Genomic DNA, 21,437 nt, shown 5'->3' on the forward strand with positions numbered 1-21,437 from the left:
ATTTGTGTCAGGATTTGAATGGACAATGTCGCCCAACCACTGTGGTTTAGTTGTGTGTAGGAATGCTCAAGGTTTGGTCAATATATTAAAAAAATTATACAAAGGAGAGAAAATACAGACTGAGGAAAGGCAAAGGAAACTTAGTGAGTTTGCAGGTTTTCATTCTTCATCTGTCAATGAACAGTATTTGAAATCTAGACACCTAAAACAGACAATGAAGCAAGATCGGCCTCAGGACATATGGATAAAGTAGAATCAGTCACCTTTCATTAAACTGAGATATGACCTATTCCCACATCATCCTGTTGACAAGTCCATGTTCTGATACCTTAACTTCTTGAGTGACAGAGCATCTCCCCAGAATGTAAAATGTTTATATTTTGCCTGTGATAGATTTTTAACAGTCGAAAAAACAACTTTAAAATTAAGCTTTGTTTTACAGGACGCAGACTCTGCGTACTTCACAAAGCCAAAGCCCAAGTCTTCCTGAAAGGCATTCCAAATGCTTGAGCTCCACCTGGAAGCAATTGTCTCATTTTTGTCTGTCCTAAAACATTTTCCTTTCAGCTCTCTTCACAAAGCAGAAGAATAGGGATGAGGGTGGAAATAGAGACATTGAAGATTTTTCTATAGCCTATGAAATTAGGATGTGTCCAGGCTGACTCAGTTGATGGGGGAAAAAGTATTTCAGAATAAGGAGGAACATTAAATTGTCTGATAGGTGGAGTATAATTAATGCACTGACCAATCTCCAGTACACAATAGCCTATCAGGTTTCTTTGAAAACGTTATAAGTGTATATACAATTACACACCAGTATGTACAAGAGAACATTGGTTAGTCTTAAAAACAAGAACTGTAAACAAAATTATAGCAAAATGAAGACCAACCGAAAGGCACATCCTTGTATTTAAAACTGCAACATTTTTGTCCCATTTTGCCTTTGGGACCATTACATAACTGTATTTGAGGGAAAACAATTACTAAATAAGTTTCATGAAATTGGCACTGTGTTGGCTGTCCTCGATTAAATTTCATTTACACATGATTACAATTGTTTTTTCCAGAATGATTAATGTATTCTAAATAATTATATCCCATGTGAATATGTTTTCTCCAGAAAGCTGATATTTCGTTGTTTGAACTAGTACCACACCTTTGGTAATGTCGCTCCTGCATGAATGAAACCATTTGTTTTAATCTGCCTTCCAGGTACTTTCCTAAAATACCCTTGTGCAGGGGTAGGCGACTAGATTAACTTGTAAACTGCAAATTGACCACAACTAAGCCCAAAAGAGATTGAATTTAGCAAAAAATGATTTCATACATTGAGACATGAGCACCTGTTTTTGTTTGTAGAAACACTTTTTGTTTTGGCTCACATTATACAGGTCACAACATTGGGCTTACCCAGTGACAAAGTTAGGCAAACACGAGGCAGGGTGGGTATAGGGAAGTCAGTGAAGATGGTGTATCCCAACAAGGGGTTGAGGTTAGAAGCAGGGAAGGTGCAGGGGGACAGAGGAGTAGATGGGGTACCCCAGAGGGGGGGGGGGGGGGTCGGCTGCCTGGACAGTGAGATTCCTCAGCATGATGGGGTGGGCCTGGTTGCTGTAGTGCTCCTCATCATCGTTGGTGGCGTAGAGCAGGTACCAGGACAGGTTAGCCCACTGGCCACACACCACCACCTCAATCGGACGGCCTACCTGAACCAGCCCTGTGGAGACAGAGACAGGCAGGTAGAGGTTACTTACTGTACTGACCACTAGCTCAGTTTAAAACACACACACCCCAAAGATAACACCACACAAAACACTCTATATAAACAAACAATTTTTAAGCAATGTTAATAGTTCATCAGTTGTTTGTTGGGTTACTTTAGTGAGAACCCTGTGAGTTAGTAAGGTAACAGAAACACAGGTGTAGTGTGGTTACCAGGGTGAGGTCATGGCCCGGTGAGAAGAGGGTTTGTCCTGCCAGCCTCTGTCAGCCACCAGGACGATGTACCAGTCCCTCTCATACTCCTCCAGTGTGCTGAACAGCTCCTCAAGACTCTCTATTGGCCCCAGACTCACCTGATCAAACAGCAGCTTGAAACTGTACCTGCAGGTAAATAGATCAGTTACAGGTACAAGCTTTGCATAGCAACATTTAATGTGTAACACACATCCAGTATATACGTTTTAGATTCCATATGTTGGGTAGCAGCTACACCTATGTTTCACCCCTGCCCTCTTTACCTGAAAGCCTTAAGTGCAAGCTGGTCAAGTTCTTTGTTTTCAGAGAGCCACTCCAGCCCCTCTGTCCAAGGCACGTCCCCACAGACCCTGTAGACATAGCTGGGGCTGGTAAAGGCAGACTCCGTCCCCAGGGAGATGAGGCATGACCGGTCCCTCAGCTCCTCATCCTCCTTCAGGGCTTTGGCCACATCTTCCAAAGCCTTGTCCTGAATGGACAGCGCCAACGGCCCCAGAATGAACAGAAACCACTCGGGGAACAAAAGCATAGGGCTGCTGCAACCGGGATGATAAGGGGGATGTCCTCCACCCAGGGGGCCGACTGAACAGCTCAGTGTGGGGGCAGCTAAAGTTTGCATGGGCCAAGATGCCGGAGGACTCTTCAAACCTACTGCCCATCTCCACAGAGCCTGGCAGTGAGGGGCTGGTGTGGAGCACTGCACTGTGTCCCCCAGCTGGGCCTCCGTACTTACCAGCACCACCGTCCTCCTGGCTGGCTGAACCCCAAACAGGTCATCCTCATCTGATCAGTCACCAGAGGTCGTCAAACTGGAGCTGTCCCGTCTAAACTTGAGACGGACTCCACCATAACAGCCTCTGAAGGCTGGGTGACAGTTGACTGGCCAAGATGGGAGGGCTGGAACTTACTTTCCTTTCCCGGTGTCCCCAGTAAAAGTCTTATGTCTCTGGACAGAGTTCCTCAGCAGCAGCTACACCAGGGCCTTCAGGAAGTCATCCTGGACTTCCTCAGGTCATGCGAGCACATTTCGGGCATCAGAGTAGACGCGGACAGGCAGGGCAGCACATGGGGTGTGGGCGTTACCCAAGTGCAGGTTTAACCCCTGGTTGAGACCAAGCCGCTCAAAGGCCCCCTCAAATACCTCATCCACCCCCCGAGCCTCCACTGTATGGCACGACGTGTCCTGCAGCTCCAGACCCTGAAACAAAATGAGTTCACCACAAATGAGCGATTCAAACACACCATTAATGAACCAGTACCTTGATGTTGACCGTGCAGTAGCCATATCCTCTCCAAGATCATGATCCAAACCATGCGGTGTCCTGGAAGCAACCCAGGAAGTGGAAGCCAAGGAGCCAGAGAACCTTCAGAGGGAAGGAAAAAAATCTAATTCAGGCCTATCAGCTTCTTCATACACTTATCCACAGCTAAGATTTCGGGTAAGGCTGATTCCATTATGCATCATGTCCCTATTCATAGCATATTCTCATCGCAACCTTTGAGTGGTGTTATACTTGGTCACAGTCATCCCAGTGGTAAATTATTATTATAGGACATGCAGTCAAGAGATGCTATCCTCTGGGGGCTTAAGATGAGAAAGCTTGGAGTATATACATAGATAAGTTCCCCCTGGTCACAGAACCCTTTCATTTTGCATCAGTAGTGAGTCTTTTCGGCTGTGGATAACTTGGCTGTCGGATTAACTTACCATTTCCAGTTGTAGAGGAAGGTCATGATACAGTTTAAACTGGCTGACTGCACAGATCTAAATAGTGAATTCCTTATATTCCTCGGCTTTCCATTAGTCTCTAAATATTCATTCGTCTCATGGGAGTAGACTTGGGGAATTTGTACGAGGGGGCATTTCATTTTTGGTCGACAGAGGGGAGAGCGGACAGACATTTTTAGTGAAGTTGTAGTGGCAGAGCGATGGTTGCTTTCGTTTAAGTTTGACTAGTGTTCAAGGATAATGTCATATCCTAAAGCGGCGTCTCGGAATAGTCACCGACGCTGCCTCGCGATGGGAAATGACACGCTGTGCATTCTCCACTCCCGCTCAATGCTCACTGATGCACAGCCGCCAATGTCACAGAGTGGGCAAAGGGAGAGAAAAAAGAACACTACACTACAAACTCTCCTCGTTCTACTGGGTATAGCATGCCCAACAAGCGCTTAGCCTAAATTAAACATCACAGCTCAGGCACCCCCAGTTAGCCAAGAAAACAAAATTGAGTGATGACATTACTATAGCAATTTCTGTTTCTGTTTTGAGTAGTCAATAAATAATTAAGCTTGTACTTGCTCAGTTTCTTCCTTGCCCCCCTCCTGACAGCAAATAGAGCACTGAACACATTTTTTGGAAGAAGCTCTGGCTGGCTTTAGAGTATTATGAGGTTAATGGTGTTGAAACATTTGGATGTAATGAATACAGATCAGAACGATTTTATTCGGGTCACTTCTCGGGAATCACAACTAGATCCTGCAAGCTTACATTACTGCCGGCGTCTCTACTGAGCAACTCACAACAACATTCCTCTTAATATGAAACCATAAGAGGCTCCCCCCGCCCGGCTCTTGCATCTGCATACATTCACTGCTCGACCAATCTAAAAGTTCACTGTCACTGCGATTGAGTCAACATACACAGTAAGTAATAAAACAACCATGATGACACGGAGCTGGAACACTGAGTGCACTATGGTGTTCTGTTCTAACTGCTTGTGGTTGGAAAATTAATGGCTTCTCCCAACAATAGGGGTTAAAGATTAAACTGAAAACATATGCCCAGCACCTAATGCAGTATGTAATGTATACTGTAAAGTGTGGGTAAATAAGTCTGACAACGTTACTGCCGGTGTAAATGTAATGTTTACCTTACCATTTCATACATAAGCTACAAAGTCATGACTGGAAATTAAACAGTTATATCAAAGTACTTTCACTTCACCCAGTACCTGGAGACTCAAGCCAAATAAAAAAGTAACAAGTCTCCCCGGTTTGAAGTACAATCTCCACACAATGACAAAGCAAAAACAGGTTTAGATTTTTTTGCAAATGTATATTTTTTAAACATCACATTTACATAAGTATTCAGACCCTTTACTCAGTACTTTGTTCCCTTTACTCAGTACACTGCCAAAATATGCCTTTTGGCAGTGATTACAGCCTTGAGTCCTTGGGTATGACTCTACAATCTTGGCACACCTGTATTCGGGGAGGTTCTCCCATTCTTCTCTGCAGATCCTCTCAAGCTCTGTCAGGTTGGATGGGAAGTGTTGCTGCAAAGCTATTTTCAGATCCCTCCAGAGATTTTCGATCGGGTTTAAGTTCAGGATCTGGCTGGGCCACTCAAAGACATTCAGACACTTGTCCTGAAGCCTGCATTGTCTTGGCTTTATGCTTGGGGTTGTTGTCCTGTTGGAAGGTGAACCTTCGCCCCAGTCGGAGGTCCTGAGTGCTCTGGAGCAGGTTTTCATCAAGGATCTCTGGCCTTTGCTCCATTCATCTTTCTCTTGATCCTGACTAGTCTCCCAGTCCTTGTTGCTGAAAAACATCCCCACAGCATGATGCTGCCACCACCATGCTTCACCGTAGGGATGTGATTGCCCAGGTGTTGAGCGGTGCCTGGTTTCCTCCAGACGTGATGCTTGGCATTCAGGCCAAAGAGTTCGATCTTGGTTTCATCAGACCAGAGAAAGAATCTTGTTTCATGGTCAGAGTCCTTTTAGGTGCCTATTGGCAAACTCCAAGCTCGCTGTAATGTGCCTTTTACTGAGCAGTGGCTTCCGTCTGGCCACTCTACCATAAAGAACTGATTGGTGGAGTGCTGCAGAGATGGTTGTCCTTCTGGTTGATTCCCCCCCATCTCCACAGAGTAACTCTGGAGCTCTGTCAGAGTAACCATCGGGTTCTTAGTCACCTCCCTGACCAAGGCCCTACTCCACCAATTGCTCAGTTTGGCCAGGGGGCCAGCTCTAGGAAGCATCTTGGTGGTTCCAAACTTCTTCTATTTAAAAATGGAGGCCACTGTGTTCTTGGGGTCCTTCAATGCTACAGACATTTCTTGGTACCCTTCCCCAGATCTGTGCCTTGACACAATCTTGTCTCGGAGCTCTACAGACGTTCTTAGACCTTATGGCTTGGTTTTTGCTCTGACATGCACTGTCATCTGTGGGACCTTAAATAGACAGCGGTGTGCCTTTCCAAATCATGTCCAATCAATTTAATTTACCACAGGTGTACTCCAATAAAGTTGTAAAAACATCAAGGATGATCAATAGAAACAGGATGCACCTGAGCTCAATTGAGTCATAGCAAAGGGTATGAATACTTTTAAAATTAAAAAAACATACCTTATTTACATTAAATATACAAACATGTCTTAACCTGTTTTTTCTTTGTCATTATGGGTTATTGTGTGTAGATTGGGAGGGGGGGTATTTAATTAATTTTAGAATAAGGCTGTAACAAAGTTAAGGGTTCTAAATACTTTCCGAATGCACTGTAAATGTGTCTGTGTGCTAAGGTGCAGAGAATCAGAGTAGGTGGTCAGTCCAGTTCAAGTGTTCAGCAGTCTGATGGTTTTTAGATAAACGGTCTCTGAGCTTGTCAAAGGGGTGGGCCATTACCATGGTAACGGTGGGATTCACATGTCTGACAGATTCTCCGACATACCTTTGCTAGTACCAATTGAGCAAGCTCAAACAAACATTAAACAACCTAGCGTGTGAACAAAACAATGTAAATAGCCAAGAAACACAAGGACAAAGTCACACTTCAGTAGACTTTTTGGTAAATTTGACCAACTTCTATAGTTGTGCACTTCTAAAAATGTATATTTCAGTGCGCACAGCGCCCCAGGCACTGTTGCTGCGCGCAAGTTGGGAAATATGGGACTCTACATAGGTCTTTGTATAGAAATAAATTATTCTTATTTCTATGGCTCTTTGTGTGATTAAACTACCAGCTATGAAACAAAATTGCATAAAGACATTGAAAATAGCTACGGATGGATTTTTTGTTGTTGCTATAAATCACAACTCGCACATGCTCATACTTAAGCTTACTTTTTCAGTTCGTACACATCTACTTATTGGCGCATATGCAAGTATAATGGTCACATCGTAGAGCCCTGAAATTCAAAGCATCATGCTCTCCCCTTCGTAAATAAATTTGACTACAACCAACCAAACCTCAGCGCACACAAATCACACTGCCCACAGCAGACTGTCAAGCCAGCATTGTTTCCCTGTCACTGGCTGTCGGCTGTTTAGCCGACAGCCAGTGCTAGTGGAAAACACTGTTCACCAATGAATGGAAGAAAATGCAAATAAGAAACAGGGGAAAATAACTAAAGAGTGACACCCACAAACGAAGTGATCCCCTGGTGAAGGTACTCCTCAGAGCAAAGGCCAGGCTCCCACTCATCTGCTGGTAGTAGATGGAGTCTGGACAGAGGCAGGCGGTGCCCACGGGCCCAACCCAACTTTGCTGAGATCTAGGGAAGCCCAAAGGAAGATGGGCAGGGTGAAGAGGGGCAACAGAGGAGCAGAGATCATGGCAAACAGGAACACCACAGAGAGCAGCAGAGGACACAGGGAAGCGTTCAGGGCCAGGAGGGTCCCGGCCGACTGAAGCCGCTGTTTCTTCTCAGTCCAGGAGGTCACCAGCAGGGTCAGGGCAAACTTCAGCTTGGACAGGAACTGGAGCAGCCTATCACTCAGCAGGCCCACCTGGGTTGACAAATGAAAGACACAAACGTTGTGCATTTCTGGTTTTGGGAGATACTAAAGATTTAACCAGGACTTCAATTTCAATGTTCAACTTTAAATATTTTTCCGGAAAAAGATCATGCCTATGTCATGAATGCTGAAATGTGTTGTTACCAGAAGGAGCTGGACCCCTATGCCCATACTGTCCCACCAAAGCAGTCTGGTTTCCCCTGCAGCCAGCCTCACTGACACCACCATCTGAAACAGGGCATCCTCAAAGCTCTGCCACACCTGCATAACACAGAGACCCATTACTCAAATCAACATGACTTAACCATTGATCCTCTGTTATCAATATGATTTATGAAGTCACCGGAGAGAGAAACTCTGGTTGATTGATATACAGTACATGCTTACGTTATACATAAAAGAATCCATGTGTACCATTCTGAAGGCCCGGGTGAATCCCACACTGAGAGAGGCTGTGTGGAGTTGCTGAACAGAGCCATCCAGCATCAGCAAAGCAATCATTGCAAAGGGAGACACTGCAATGTAAAACACAGTCACTGTTAAATATAATGTATTAAGATGCATGAATAGTATGTTTCAGTAATGACAAAGCAATACTATATTGCAAGGTGAGCTCACTCAGATTGAGCAGCACCCTCCTGATGGCCCCAGCCACAGGGAGACCCCTTCTGCACTGCTTGAACACCCGGAGATTGGCCATTCCTCTTGGGTACAATGGGTTGAGGAATACTCCTCCAAAAACATAGGCTCCCTGGATCTCTCCGAGAGCCCAGCAGAAGCCCAGCAGACAATGAAGAGGATGAGGTAGCTGACAGCAGCTTGAGGTCCCCTGGCCAGGTTCTGGGGCTGAGAGGGACTGAGGAAGTGATGTAAGAGGCCTGCCTCAGCCATGGCCCCCGGCAGTAGCCCCAGGTAGAGCAGCATCTCCCTGCAGCACAACTGCCAGCCAAACCAGCGGGGAGTGGCAGAGGATGCCCCCCTACACCATCCACTGTCGCCGCGGGTCACCCTGGGCCCTCCTCTACAATGTGCCCCAAATTGTCTGAGGTCTAAACTAAGCAGAAACTCCATGGCCATGGAGAAGACGACCACACCCACGGTGGACGGGATGAAGAAGATACAAACAGTGACACATGCAGATATGGCGAACATCCTCAGCAACCTTTAGGAAGGACAGAGAGCACAGAATCATAGGCGTTCACACAGGCGTATGGTAAAGAGCTCAAGGAACTACATCAGTGACTTAAGTATAATCAGACAGCATCTAAATGTTGACAAAAAAACAACTGATGTAGCAAGCAAAATAAACCTAAGGTTACTGGACATGGGAGAGCAGCCCAAACAGAACACCAGTGCCTGCTCCATGCCCCAAAGGAAGAGGGCGTCCAGAGGTGACGGCATTCCCAGCGCCAACAGCAGAGGCCGGACCAGGAACACCACATGAAGAAACTGGTTAGCTGGAACTCTGGCACTGGATCTGTAAATCTGGACACCAGCATAGGGAAAAAAACAAGCAAATCACAAAATGTAAGCAATCCTATCAAAATATCTATAAGTTTCAAAACAGTCATTAATACCAATTTTGTTATTTCTTACTTATCAGCAAGGTCCACAGCTATGACAGTTAATATGTAGAGTGGTCGGATGAGTGGGATGATTTCATAGGTGTCCTGTGCCTGGAATGTGGCCATCTCTGCGGCCGTGTTGATGATAAGGGAGTACTCTGCCGTACAGTCACCCAGCTCAGGACAAAGACCACCAAGGCTACACCCACACTGCCGTAGAGTGTAGTTAACCTGCCCAGGAGCACATACCATGTTCCCAGGCCACAGAGGGTCCCCGCCAGCATGGTGTGGAGCACCACGTTCAGCCCAAACCTCTTCCCTGGGGCGATGAACCTCACTGTCTGTGGGCCTACACAGTTGGTGAACTCCACCTCCTCCTCATCAGCCAGGATGTTGGGCACTCCCAACCGTGCCATTCCTGCGAGCTGCATACAGTGCCAGGGCCTGGACACCCACTGCTGCCCCAAGCATGAGCATAGCAGACAGCACGGCAGCGTGGAGCTCCTCCTGCAGCTGGCACAGCAGCGTGCCAATGCCACCCAACAGCCATGGTGTCAAGAACAAGACTGCCTGGTTGACATAGATATAAGGTGGGCAGCCAACTTCAAGCACAGACCCCCCAGCACCATCTGAGGGAAACGCTTCCAGAACTCCTGCTTGTATTCATTGAGCAAGGGCACATCTGGCCCCATCCTGACCATGCCCTAGGGTGGTGCAGGTCATCTTTCTGGGGCTGCAGTTAGCATCCGTGTCATCCTATAGGACAAGATCAAAGAGGCAGCTTGAGTCATATGTCTGCCACAAATGTTTTCAACTGCTGTCAAAGAGCTGGCTGCGTCAGTCACCCACGCACGGATGACTAAGTTCGTAGTCAGGTCAATAACATTGCAAAGCTACACTAGTACATGTTGTATAAACTGACCTTGACTAAAACATGTAAACGGTAATGGCTAGCTAACGTTATCGCAGCAAGGTTGCAAAGGAAACATAAATACAAGCTAGCAGCATAACATACGCTAGCTGCATTTATATATATGGGATGGCTAGCTAGCTACTGAGGCGATTGTCAGAAATAACGTTTGTGAAGAAAAAAAATTAGCTAGCTACATTAAATTTAGCTATCTAGCTAACATTAACTAGCTAACTACCTATTGTACATTTGAATGGAGAGGTAGGATATCCTTTAAATTAAGCGGCTGTCTTATTAATTTTCGACAGTAAGTATAGCAATTTGTTTAGATACAAAAATGCTGTCTTAAATGTGCCGTTCCCAGTGAGCAACGATAGCTACCGAACATTTGAGGCTAGAAAATAATCACAACAATAAGTGAGGGCGTGCGCTCTAACTAGGTTCGGCAATGTTTGCACTTTGTGACAAAACAGTCAAACTCAGCCTACCCATCAATTTCCACCCCGCTCTTCTTCTTAGTAGTCTTCTTCTTCTTCGTGGTTTAACGGCGTTTGGCATCCAATAAATGTTGCATTACCGCCACCAACTAGACTGGGGTATAAATTTCTTAAACCTTGAGTGGGAAAAGGGGAGAAAAAAATAAAATACTGTGTAATCTAACCCTATTCCAATATTTAAACCCATCTAGTCCTAGCTCAGGCTAACAGCCTGGAAGGATGGGACACCATCACTCAACTGTAACTCTTTTGAAGTCAAATCTCGTACACCCAAATACTTCCCCGCAGCTGCCACCACAAGCTCTATTTTTTTTGCGGTACAGTTGATAACCATTGCTATGTATGCTACAAAGCCAATCTTACTGATGCATATATCACTCGTTGGCCTATCCCTCTGTACTGGCACAGATCTACCACTCACACGAATCCTTTCAGAATCCCTCCCCCATTGACCCATCTTCCGCTACTTTCTTCACTGCCTCAGCATATGGACACCCTCTCCATTACTCCAACCCTGGTACACTCAACCTGCCTCTCTCGCACCAGACACTTCTGATCCCCAGCCCCATGGGCACCCCTACAATTAACACATACTGCTTCTTTCCCCAATACTTCACATTCTTTTCTCTTGTGACCTTCTGCTCACCCCACTCACCAGATGGGACTATCTAAAAACATTTCTATACAGCTATTATCGAAAGTGACTTTTTTTGTAGCAAGTTAGGAGAACTTAGGCAGCAGGAGAATTAGGTTAAGATTATGAAAAGGGTTCGTTTAAAAAAAAAAGCTTTCTTAATTAACCTGCTGCGAAAATCACTTCGGGCAAAGTGTCATGTTTTTGGGGAGTCCCCTCACCAGACAGACCAAAAGACAGACAAAGAGAGACACATGCCCAAACACACACATCCTCATGTTTGCATTGAATTGCTCTTTTCTTATCATTGCCGTACGGATAGCTACAGTTGAAGTCGGAAGTTTACATACACTTAGGTTGGAGTCATTAAAACTCATTTTTCAACCACTCCACACATTTCTTGTTTAACAAACTATAGTTTTGGCAAGTCGGTTAGGTCATCTATTTTGTGCATGACACAAGTAATTTTTCCCACTGTTGTTTACAGACAGATTATTTCACTTATAATTCACTGTATCACAATTCCATTGAGTCAGAAGTTTACATACACTATGTTGACTGCCTTTAAACAGCTTGGAAAATTCCAGAAAATGATGTCATGGCTTTAGAAACTTCTGATAGGCTAATTTACATAATTTGAGTCAATTGGAGGTGTACCTGTGGATGTATTTCAAGGCCGACCTTAAAACTCAGTGTATCTTTGCTTGACATCATGGGTAAATCAAAAGAAATCAGCCAAGACCTCAGAAAAAAAACTGTAGACCTCCACAAGTCTGGTTCATCCTTGGGAGCAATTTCCAAATGCCTGAAGGTACCACGTTCATCTGTACAAACAATAGTACCCAAGTATAAACACCATGGGACCAAGCAGCCGTCATACAGCTCAGGAAGAGACGCATTCTGTTTCCTAGAGATGAACGTACTTTGGTGCGAAAAGTGCAAATCAATCCCAGAACAACAGCAAAGGACCTCGTGAAGATGCTGGAGGAAACGGGTACAAAAGTATCAAAATCCACAGTAAAAAAAGTCCTATACCGACATAACCTGAAAGGCCACTCAGCAAGGAAGAAGCCACTGCTCCAAAACCGCCATAATAAAGCCAGACTACAGTTTGCAACTGCATATGGGGACAAAGATCGTACTTTTTGGAGAAATGTCCTCTGGTCTGATGAAACTGTTTGGCCATAATGCCCATCGTTATGTTTGGAGGAAAAAGGGGGAGGCTTGTGTAGCCGATGTGAAATGGCTAGCTAGTTAGCGGTGGTGCGCGTTAGTGGCGTTTCCATCTGTGACGTCACTTGCTCTGAGACCTTGAAGTAGTGGTTCCACTTGCTCTGCAAGGGCCGCGGCTTTTGTGGAACGATGGGTAGCGATGCTTAGAGGGTGACTGTTGACGTGTGCAGAGCGTCCCTGGTTCGCACCCAGGTCGGGGCGAGGGGACGGAAGTAAAGTCTATACTGTTACACTTGCAAGCCAAAGAACACCATCCCAACCGTGAAGTACGAGGGTGGCAGCATCATGTTGTGGGGGTGCTTTCCTGCAGGAGGGTCTGGTGCGCTTCACAAAATAGATGGCGTCATGAGGGAGGAAAATTATATGGATATATTGAAGCAACATCTCAAGACATCAGTCAGGAAGTTAAAGCTTGTTCGCAAATGTGTCTTCCAAATGGACAATGACCCCAAGCATCCTTCCAAAGTTGTGGCAAAATGGCTTAATAAGGACAACAAAGTCAAGGTATTGGAGTGGCCATCACAAAGCCCTGACCTCAGTCCCATGTCAAATGTGTGGGCAGAACTGAAAAAGCATGTGTGAGGAGGCCTACAAACCTGACTCAGTTACACCAGCTCTGTCAGGAGGAATGGGACAAAATTCACCCAACTTACTGTGGGAAGCTTGTAGAAGGCTACCCGAAACGTTTGACCCAAGTTAAACAATTGAAAGGCAATGCTACCAAATACTAATTGAGTGTATGTAAACTTCTGACCCACTGGGAATGTGATGAAAAAAATAAAAGCTGAAATAAATCATTCTCGCTACTATTAATTCTGACATTTCACATTCTTAAAATAAAGTGGTGATCCTAACTGACCTAAGACAGGGAATTGTTACGTGAATTAAATGTCAGGAATTGTGAAAAACTGAGTTTAAATGTATTTGGCTAAGGTGTATGTAAACTTTAACTGTAAATATTATAATGGGCGACCAATTGTGAAATGATTTCCATTCCCAATACTGTATACAAAGAGGGACCTTAGTTCACTGGTGTCAAGATCAACTTTCAGTTCAGGGTTAATTGAGAGTTACCTCTGGGACTGAGGGGATTTTGACTGTGATTAGGCCAAAAACGATCAGGATGTTGGAAGGTGCAGAAGGGTAGGAGAAGTTGATTCCATACAGTGTGAGCAAAGCACAAATCACATCAGATTTTGCTGTTATTGTCCTCAACAATTATTTCAAAGAGATAATTTGAGGTTACATACGATGGCAATGGCTTCATCTCTTCTATAGGCTACAGTACAGTAAGTTCTTGTTTGAGAGTTTTATATAAGGAGAATCTGCACTGATTAAATCACCTTTCCTTCAAATGTCTAAAACAATGCTTAATCAGTAAACAAGTCCTTTAGGTATAATGAGATGGCGGGGATGGCCTATTGTTTTTAGAGAAAAAATAGGACAAAATTAATACTACATAAAAGTCGAATAAAAAGCACATAGCACAGGCTACTGTTGTTCAGGCAATGTAAAATAATGAAGGGATTTACCACCTCCGATTGTTTTCCCTCAAGAACAATGAAAATCACAACCATCTCTGTAATTAGAATTACATCAAATACATACGTAGCTTCAGTCTATCCTTATCCCAAGTCATTTTTTACCTTAACACTTGACAGTGTCTTTAATTCCCAGAGCTTATGCGCTGACCACAAATGACTCAAAGGATTACTAATATCAATATTACATTTTAACTTATCATAGTTTAATGAATAAGAGCAAATCAGCTCCTTTTTTTATTTTAATATCATGAAAGGGATTGCAGTTCATCTGGTCCTTCCAGATGTTATATTTTCTGTCAGGGTGAGAGAGGAAGGAGACTAAACAGGAGGATCATGGAGAGTGATCAAGAGATAAAGCTAAAATATCAACACAAAGAAAAATCACCTGGAGTAAAGGAGATTACAGTTGTTGTTGACTAGGACTGAGGGGGTAGGGTTGGACAGGAGATTATTCTCTGTCGTCTTCAAAAAAAAGAAGCTCTCTGCCCCGTGTAAAATAAACAAACTAAAAACCCTTCAGCAGCTACAACAACTCATATTATACCCGGAAATCCTGCGAAAGTGACTAAAATATAGCCCTTGACCCCTTTGTCTTTTACATATGATAGTGGGATATCCATTTATGAATTCAGACTTGCAGGGTCAGGAAAGATTAGAGACTGGGTATGGTCAGGGAGTGGTTAGAGGGGTAGTTGCAAATGGATCACAGAATATTTGTGGCAATAAATAGTGGTTATACGGATACAGCTCCTTGCCCTTAAGCAACCAGTTGATGTCAATACAAGCACATTAATGTATGAGGTTATAATCGATGGAATACAGTGCATTCAGAAAGTGCTCAGACCCGTTGACATTTTGTTATGTTACAGCCTTATTCTCAAATTGATTAAATAGTTTTGACATCAATCTACACACAATACCCCATAATGATGAAGTAAACAGTTTATTTTATTTTTGCAAATGTATAAAAAATAAAAACGTAAATGTTACATTTGCATAAGTAATCAGACCCTTTTCTCAGTACTTTGTTGAAGCACCTTTGGCAGCAATCCAGCCTCGAGTCTTCTGTATGACGCTACAAGCTTGGCACACCTGTATTTGGGGAGTTTCTCCCATTCTTCTCTGCAGATTCTCTCAAGCTCTGTCAGGTTGGATGGGGAGCGTCGCTGCAAAGTTATTTTCAGGGTTCTCCAGAGATGTTCGATCAAGGATCTTTCTGTACTTTTCTCCGTTCAGCTTTTCCTCGATCCGGACTCTTTCCCTCTCCCAGTCTCTGCTGCTGAAAAACATCCCCACAGCATGATGCTGCCACCACCATGTTTCACCGTAGGGATGGTGTCAGGTTTCCTCCAGACGTGATGCTTGGCGTTCAGGCCAAAGACTTCGATCTTGGTTTCATCAGACCAGAGAATCTTGTTTCATGGTCTGAGAGTCCTTTTAGGTGCATTTCTGCAAACTCCAAGTGGGTTGTCATGTGCCTTTTTTGAGTAGTGCTTCCGTCTAGCTATTTTACCATAAAGGCCTGATTGATGGAGTGCTGCCGTTCTTCTGGTCTTCCGGTTGTCCTTCTGGAAGGTTCTCCCATCTCCACAGAAGAAATGTCAGGGTGACCATTGGGATCTTGGTCACCTCCCAAGGCCCTTCTCCCCTGATTGCTCAGTTTGGATGGGCGGCCAGCTCTATGAAGGGTCTTGGCGGTTCCAAACCTATTCCATTTCAGAATGATGGAGGCCACTGCATTCTTGGGGATCTTCAATGCTGCAGACATTTTTTGGTAGCCTTCCCCAGATCTGTGCCTTGACACAATCCTGTCTCGGAGCACTATGGACAATTCCTTTGACCTCATGGCTTGGTTTTTGCTTTGACATGCACTGTCAACTGTGGCACCTTATATAGACAGGTGTGTGCTTTTACAAATCATGTCCAATCAATTGAATTTACCACAGGTGGACCTCAATCAAGTTGTAGAAACATCTCAAGGATGATTAATGGAAACAGCATGCACCTGAGCTCAATTTCGAATCTCATAGCAAAGGGTCTGAATAATTATGTACTGTAAATAAGTTATTTCTGTTTTATTTTAATACATTTGCAAAAATGTCTAAAAACCTGTTTTAATTTTGTCATTATGGGGTGTTGTGTGTAGACTGATGTAATTAAAATAATTTAATCCGTTTTAGAATAAGGCTGTCATGTAACAAAATGTGGAAAAAGTGAGGGGGTCTGAATACTTTCCGAATGCACTGTATATATATGAACTGAAGAAAATAAATAACTACATTTTTTTTTTTAAGGGTATGCTTATCGAGTATACACAGAATAAGCATATTTTCCCTTTCTTGCTCATTATCCCTCTTTCTCTATCCTTTCCTATTTTGCTCCAGGGAGATAGACAGGAAATTAATTACAGGGAGCCTGACAGACCACAACAATAAGACAATGACAGGTTTTTATAGAGAGCATTATGTCAAGATTATCTCTGAATGGGGTATTTTCTTGTGGGTCTGTAAAACTAACTTGCAACATAATACGTACCTTGTGAAAGATAAATATATTCACATTTTGATAATGTTACATTGTGGAAACACGTGGTTGCCATAGTAAAATTCAATTTCGTCTTCAGAATAAGCATTCAAGGAATCTGGTTTGTGTTGTGATAATTGTAATCTGTACCCCATGCACACATTACACACAGCTTCGATATGTTATGAATAAGTAATATATTTATCCTCATGACTTGGTCACAGAATATTTTCCTTTATAACGAATATAGAACTAGGCTATATCTTTTCAAAATATTGGTATTCTTCATCCCCTGGATGAACTTTCACTTTTTAAGGCGCTGTAGTCTGTATTATTTGATGATTGAGCTTAAACATCCATTAATGTGCTCAACCCTCTCACTTCACCCACAACCCCAACCCCCTGCCTTGGAATCTTAGTAGATAGCACAGAAAACATGGTCCATTCAGCAATTATTCACACAGTCTTGGGCTAATGGTACTCTGAATGCACAGACACAGCAGAATGAAGTGAGTCAGTGGACCAGCAGTAATGACCCCATGTAGTGTGTGTGTGTGTGTGTGTGTGTGTGTGTGTGTGTGTGTGTGTGTGTGTGTGTGTGTGTGTGTGTGTGTGTGTGTGTGTGTGTGTGTGTGTGTGTGTGTGTGTGTGTGTGTGTGTGTGTGTGTGTGTGTGTGTGTGTGTGTGCAGGGGCGCAACTTTCACTGGGGACGGGGGGACATGACCCCCCACACTCACACACACACATTTTAAAGTTGCATTTTTGACCCCCTCAGTTTTATAATTGCAGAGTGATACAAAAAGCGGCATCGGTGTGCTTCGGGACCATGCAGACGCCTCAGAGAGGTCTGGTAGACTGTTTGGTGATTTCAGCTGGCACGATTTAGGACTGTGCGGACACTACAGAGCATGCGGACAGGCTGTGTGAAGGCAAAGCTATTATTATAGGACCAGCACGATGCTGCTGTCTGGAGCTGTTGTCTCTGTGTGTTTTCTCCGGGTTGTAAAAGCAAGCAGAGCAGAAACTAAACAGGCTCCTCTTTATTTGATTGATGTACTGTAGCTGGCAAGGTAACTGTTGTTTGACTTAACAGAAAAATAAGTATTTATTTCCAGTGCTGAGCTAGTAGTGTAACTGACATGTAACATGTAACATTACATGATTCATCCCCTCTCGACTGAAGTTCCTTCTGAAGAGAATGAACTAGCTAGTGGGCCACCACAGCCAGTTCAGCTTTAGCCATATGTCAGGTAGCAGCATCTAACAGCTGTTGTGTGTATTGAAATGCTTTATAGCCTTTTTGTCCTGTTTCAACAGAAGTAAATTAACTTGGCTAGTTTTTCGGCAGTTGATGTACCATTAGAGCTTGCCAAACATTGGCTAACATTAGCTAGCTCATTAGCTAATATTTTTGCCTCAATCCCGCTAGACCTGAATCAAACGATGAAACAAGCTGCCAAATGATTGAAGACCAATATTTTGACATTTCTTGACTGTGCAATGTGATTTTTTTATTAGTCAGTATAGCAATATAATGTTATTGATCTGTCCGTTTCCCTTGCTAATTCCCTACTTTTATTTTTACATTTAGTGTGTGGATCAGCTTTAATATTGCGGATAGATTGTAGCTTCCATCAATGTAATTGTCTGAATCATTTCAGATCCCCCATATATTTTTGGGGTAAATACATATATTTATATATATTCATACCCACATATATATATAAACATGCATACATATACACATACATATACATACACATACATATCTTTTGAAAAAAATATGTTCCTTTATTATTCCCTGCAAACCCTACCACCCCTCCCCTAAATGCAGTAAACAAATAAACAATAACACTTAGGCTTCTACTTCCAGCTTATATATACTATTTACATTTTACAGACACAATCTATTTTACAATACTTATATTTTGTTGTTTTTGCTCCTGGCAATCCTTTATTTCTGATGTCCATCCAGTTTGATTTCTATTTGACATATATTTCTAACTGTGCAATTTCACAACGTTCTGAACCTATATACATTTCACAGACTCAGTATGTTTTATATTTGTTACCTTGTTGTTGTTAGTCCCACCCTTCAGCTCCATTCAACCCCTCCTATCTATCTCTTAACACCATCCATATTGGATTTCTATTTGCCATATATTTTTCAACTGTGCTGTGATGCTTCACAAAAGTTCTGAACCTTTCTATGCTCATAGTTTCTACAGGTTGTAAATGAAAGATAAAAATGTTTCTAAAATAATTATTATATTATTGATCGATTGACTATGACTTTTCAAATAACCTAGTATTGCTATCAGCAGGGTTAGCTCCAGGGAAATGTTGCAATTCTTCAGCCATTCCTGGACCTGTGACCAAAAACAAGCTACGTATGGGCAGAAACAAAATAAATGATCAAATGACTCTGCCTCCTCGCTGCAAAATCTGCATAGCTGGGAAGGTTGTATCCCCCATATATATAACATTCTATTGGTTGCAAGAATTTTGTAGTAATTTTAATTGAAAAATTCTAAGTTTTGAATCCGCCGTTGTTTTGGGTGTCAATTCATAAACCATGTGCCATGGAATTGGTACATCGAAAATCTCTTCCCAACGATTTTGCAATCTATATTGCAGGCTAGACTGTCATGGTGCACAATCAGTACACAACACTATGTTCATCATGTCTTCGCAGGATCAGATGGTGACAGGTATCCCAGCAGGGTCAGACAGCCAGGGAAGACCAGTCTACGGAGCTCAGGTGAATTTTGCAGTTTATTATAACAATCACGAATGGATAAGTTCCAGTCATGTGTGCTCCCTCTTGACCTCTAGGTCACCAGGCTGCTTGTTATGGTGCACACCTGTCAATAGCGGTATCCGCATCTGGGCATAATGACACTCACCTGGACTCCATCACATCCTTGATTACCTGCCCTATATATGTCACTCCCTTTGGTTTCTTTCCCAGTCGTCATCATTCCTGTTCCATGTCGGTGCGCTGTTTGTGGTTCGTTCATTTATTAATTTAAGGTATTCACTCCCTGAACTTACTTCCCGACTCTCAGCGTACATCGTTACAGTTCCGTTTTGAATTTATGGGTCGGCTACAGTCTGGGAGTAATGGTCATTTCAATTACTGAACCATTCTATGCTTGGATGATATCATTTTTAAATGTCCACCAAGGAAATTATTTTCCATGCCTCATCTGAGCACGATCAGATGGTGATAGGGGTGTCAGCAGGGTCAGGCAGCCAGGGAAGACCAGTCTGTGACGGAGCTGAGGGGAACTTTTGCAGAAACAACACTTTATTCTCTCTGTGCAGCAAACACTTCAAAACTGTATCAAGGGTTGAGTGGATTTCCCCGACGAGACCTGGTACACACTGATGATGCATGGATACCCAGGTTTGAATGCCCAGTCATGTTCATATAATCTCAGACATAAATTAATGCAGTTTAAGACCATCCATAGAACATACCATATGCCAGTGAAACTAAATATAATGCACTCAGAAACATAACTCCTCTGCTGGAGGTGTAAAACACAAAAGGGGACATCTTTGCATATGTTATGATTTTGTGAAGGCTTGCTGAATTCTGGCAAAAAGTATGTTATTTTATCAGCATGTCTACAGATTCTCCCTGCTCCCTGTTTTTGTTTGCCTTGAAATGTTGATAGGCTTATAAAAGAAGAAACTGTGTAATCTAGAATTTATAGCAGCTAAGAAATGCATTGTCATTAATTGGAAGGTTGGTTATCGTCCCCCAATGTCAAAATGGATGGCAGGAATGTCAAGTTCTGCATCACTGGATTACATTTATTACAAGATTAAAGGTATACTGTTCAACTTTAAGGTCTGAGTGCCTTACATGGAATACTGTATGACAGTAGGGGTCTGTATTGAAAACGTTTTTTTTTCTTCGAGCAGTCGCAAATAAACATTTTTATGGCACACGACACCTGTACGATTTGCCCGTCTCAGTGGAGGCCGCAGGGATGCCACAGTCCAAGAGTATGGGTATTGTGGCTCAGATGCACAAGGCACATCTCTCTCCAGAATGCTCTCATTCCTGGCATTTCGTGGGTATTCATTGTTTTATAACTTAATTGTGTCCATTGTTTGCTTTGTCTATCAACTCCCCATTACATATCACCAGTAGTAGCCTACATTTAGCGGTAATTCCCATCATTTCTAATCTGCAATGTTTGTTTGGTTACGGTGATTTCTGTTATTGCATTAAATATATTATTTCTACAGTCAGTTACCATTCCCATTGTCAGAGTGGACATGTATTTTGCAGAACACACAATCTATGCTACACTTGTGAGAAACAAGTTTTTGTTTATTTCATTACAATTATGAGTTGTCAATTTTGTTTCAATTCCTCTTGTCAATGTTGAGTAAGGACATGCACCTGATTCTGCATATAGAGGTAGGACTAGTCTATGCCCAGCCAATGTGATTTATATGATATTCATTTTTATCAGGATAGTTTCTACCTGCAGGCTAAAATGTTGTGTTGGCTTTATGTAGGCTATTTTTACATAGTTAGCTGTGTGTGTGTGTAGCAAGTGTGTGGGGCGGGGGTTTAAAGTACAATCTCCAACTGATTCAAGGCAAGCATCTAATGATGTACCTAGACTATGGTTGCCCAGACCCACACTCAATCTCTATCCCTCCCTTTCTCTAACCATTCCTCCCAGGCTCCATATCAGGCAGATGAAAACATAACCTGTCACATTCCATCCCATTAAACCAGCCATGAACCATGTGTTCTACTCACAGGGAGACACACAGAGGGGGGGG

General features: G+C 43.1%; 1 protein-coding gene and 1 pseudogene across 1 annotated transcript in view; one reads left to right on the forward strand and one right to left on the reverse strand.

The window, feature by feature from the left end:
* Positions 1-1,048, forward strand: part of dhrs7 (dehydrogenase/reductase (SDR family) member 7) — a 13,146-nt gene extending 12,098 nt beyond the window's left edge. Inside the window, exon 7 of the mRNA XM_024430237.2 lies at positions 443-1,048. Within this exon, the coding sequence (XP_024286005.1) occupies positions 443-490 (48 nt within the window). The 3' untranslated portion in view covers positions 491-1,048. The remainder of the gene's footprint in view (positions 1-442) is intronic.
* Positions 1,049-1,493: 445 nt separating this feature from the next.
* On the reverse strand, positions 1,494-11,101 carry LOC112255768 (annotated as a pseudogene).
* Between the last annotated feature and the right edge of the window lie 10,336 nt (positions 11,102-21,437).

This window comes from Oncorhynchus tshawytscha, linkage group LG08, assembly GCF_018296145.1.
Source record: "Oncorhynchus tshawytscha isolate Ot180627B linkage group LG08, Otsh_v2.0, whole genome shotgun sequence".
In the NCBI taxonomy this organism is placed as follows: domain Eukaryota; kingdom Metazoa; phylum Chordata; class Actinopteri; order Salmoniformes; family Salmonidae; genus Oncorhynchus; species Oncorhynchus tshawytscha.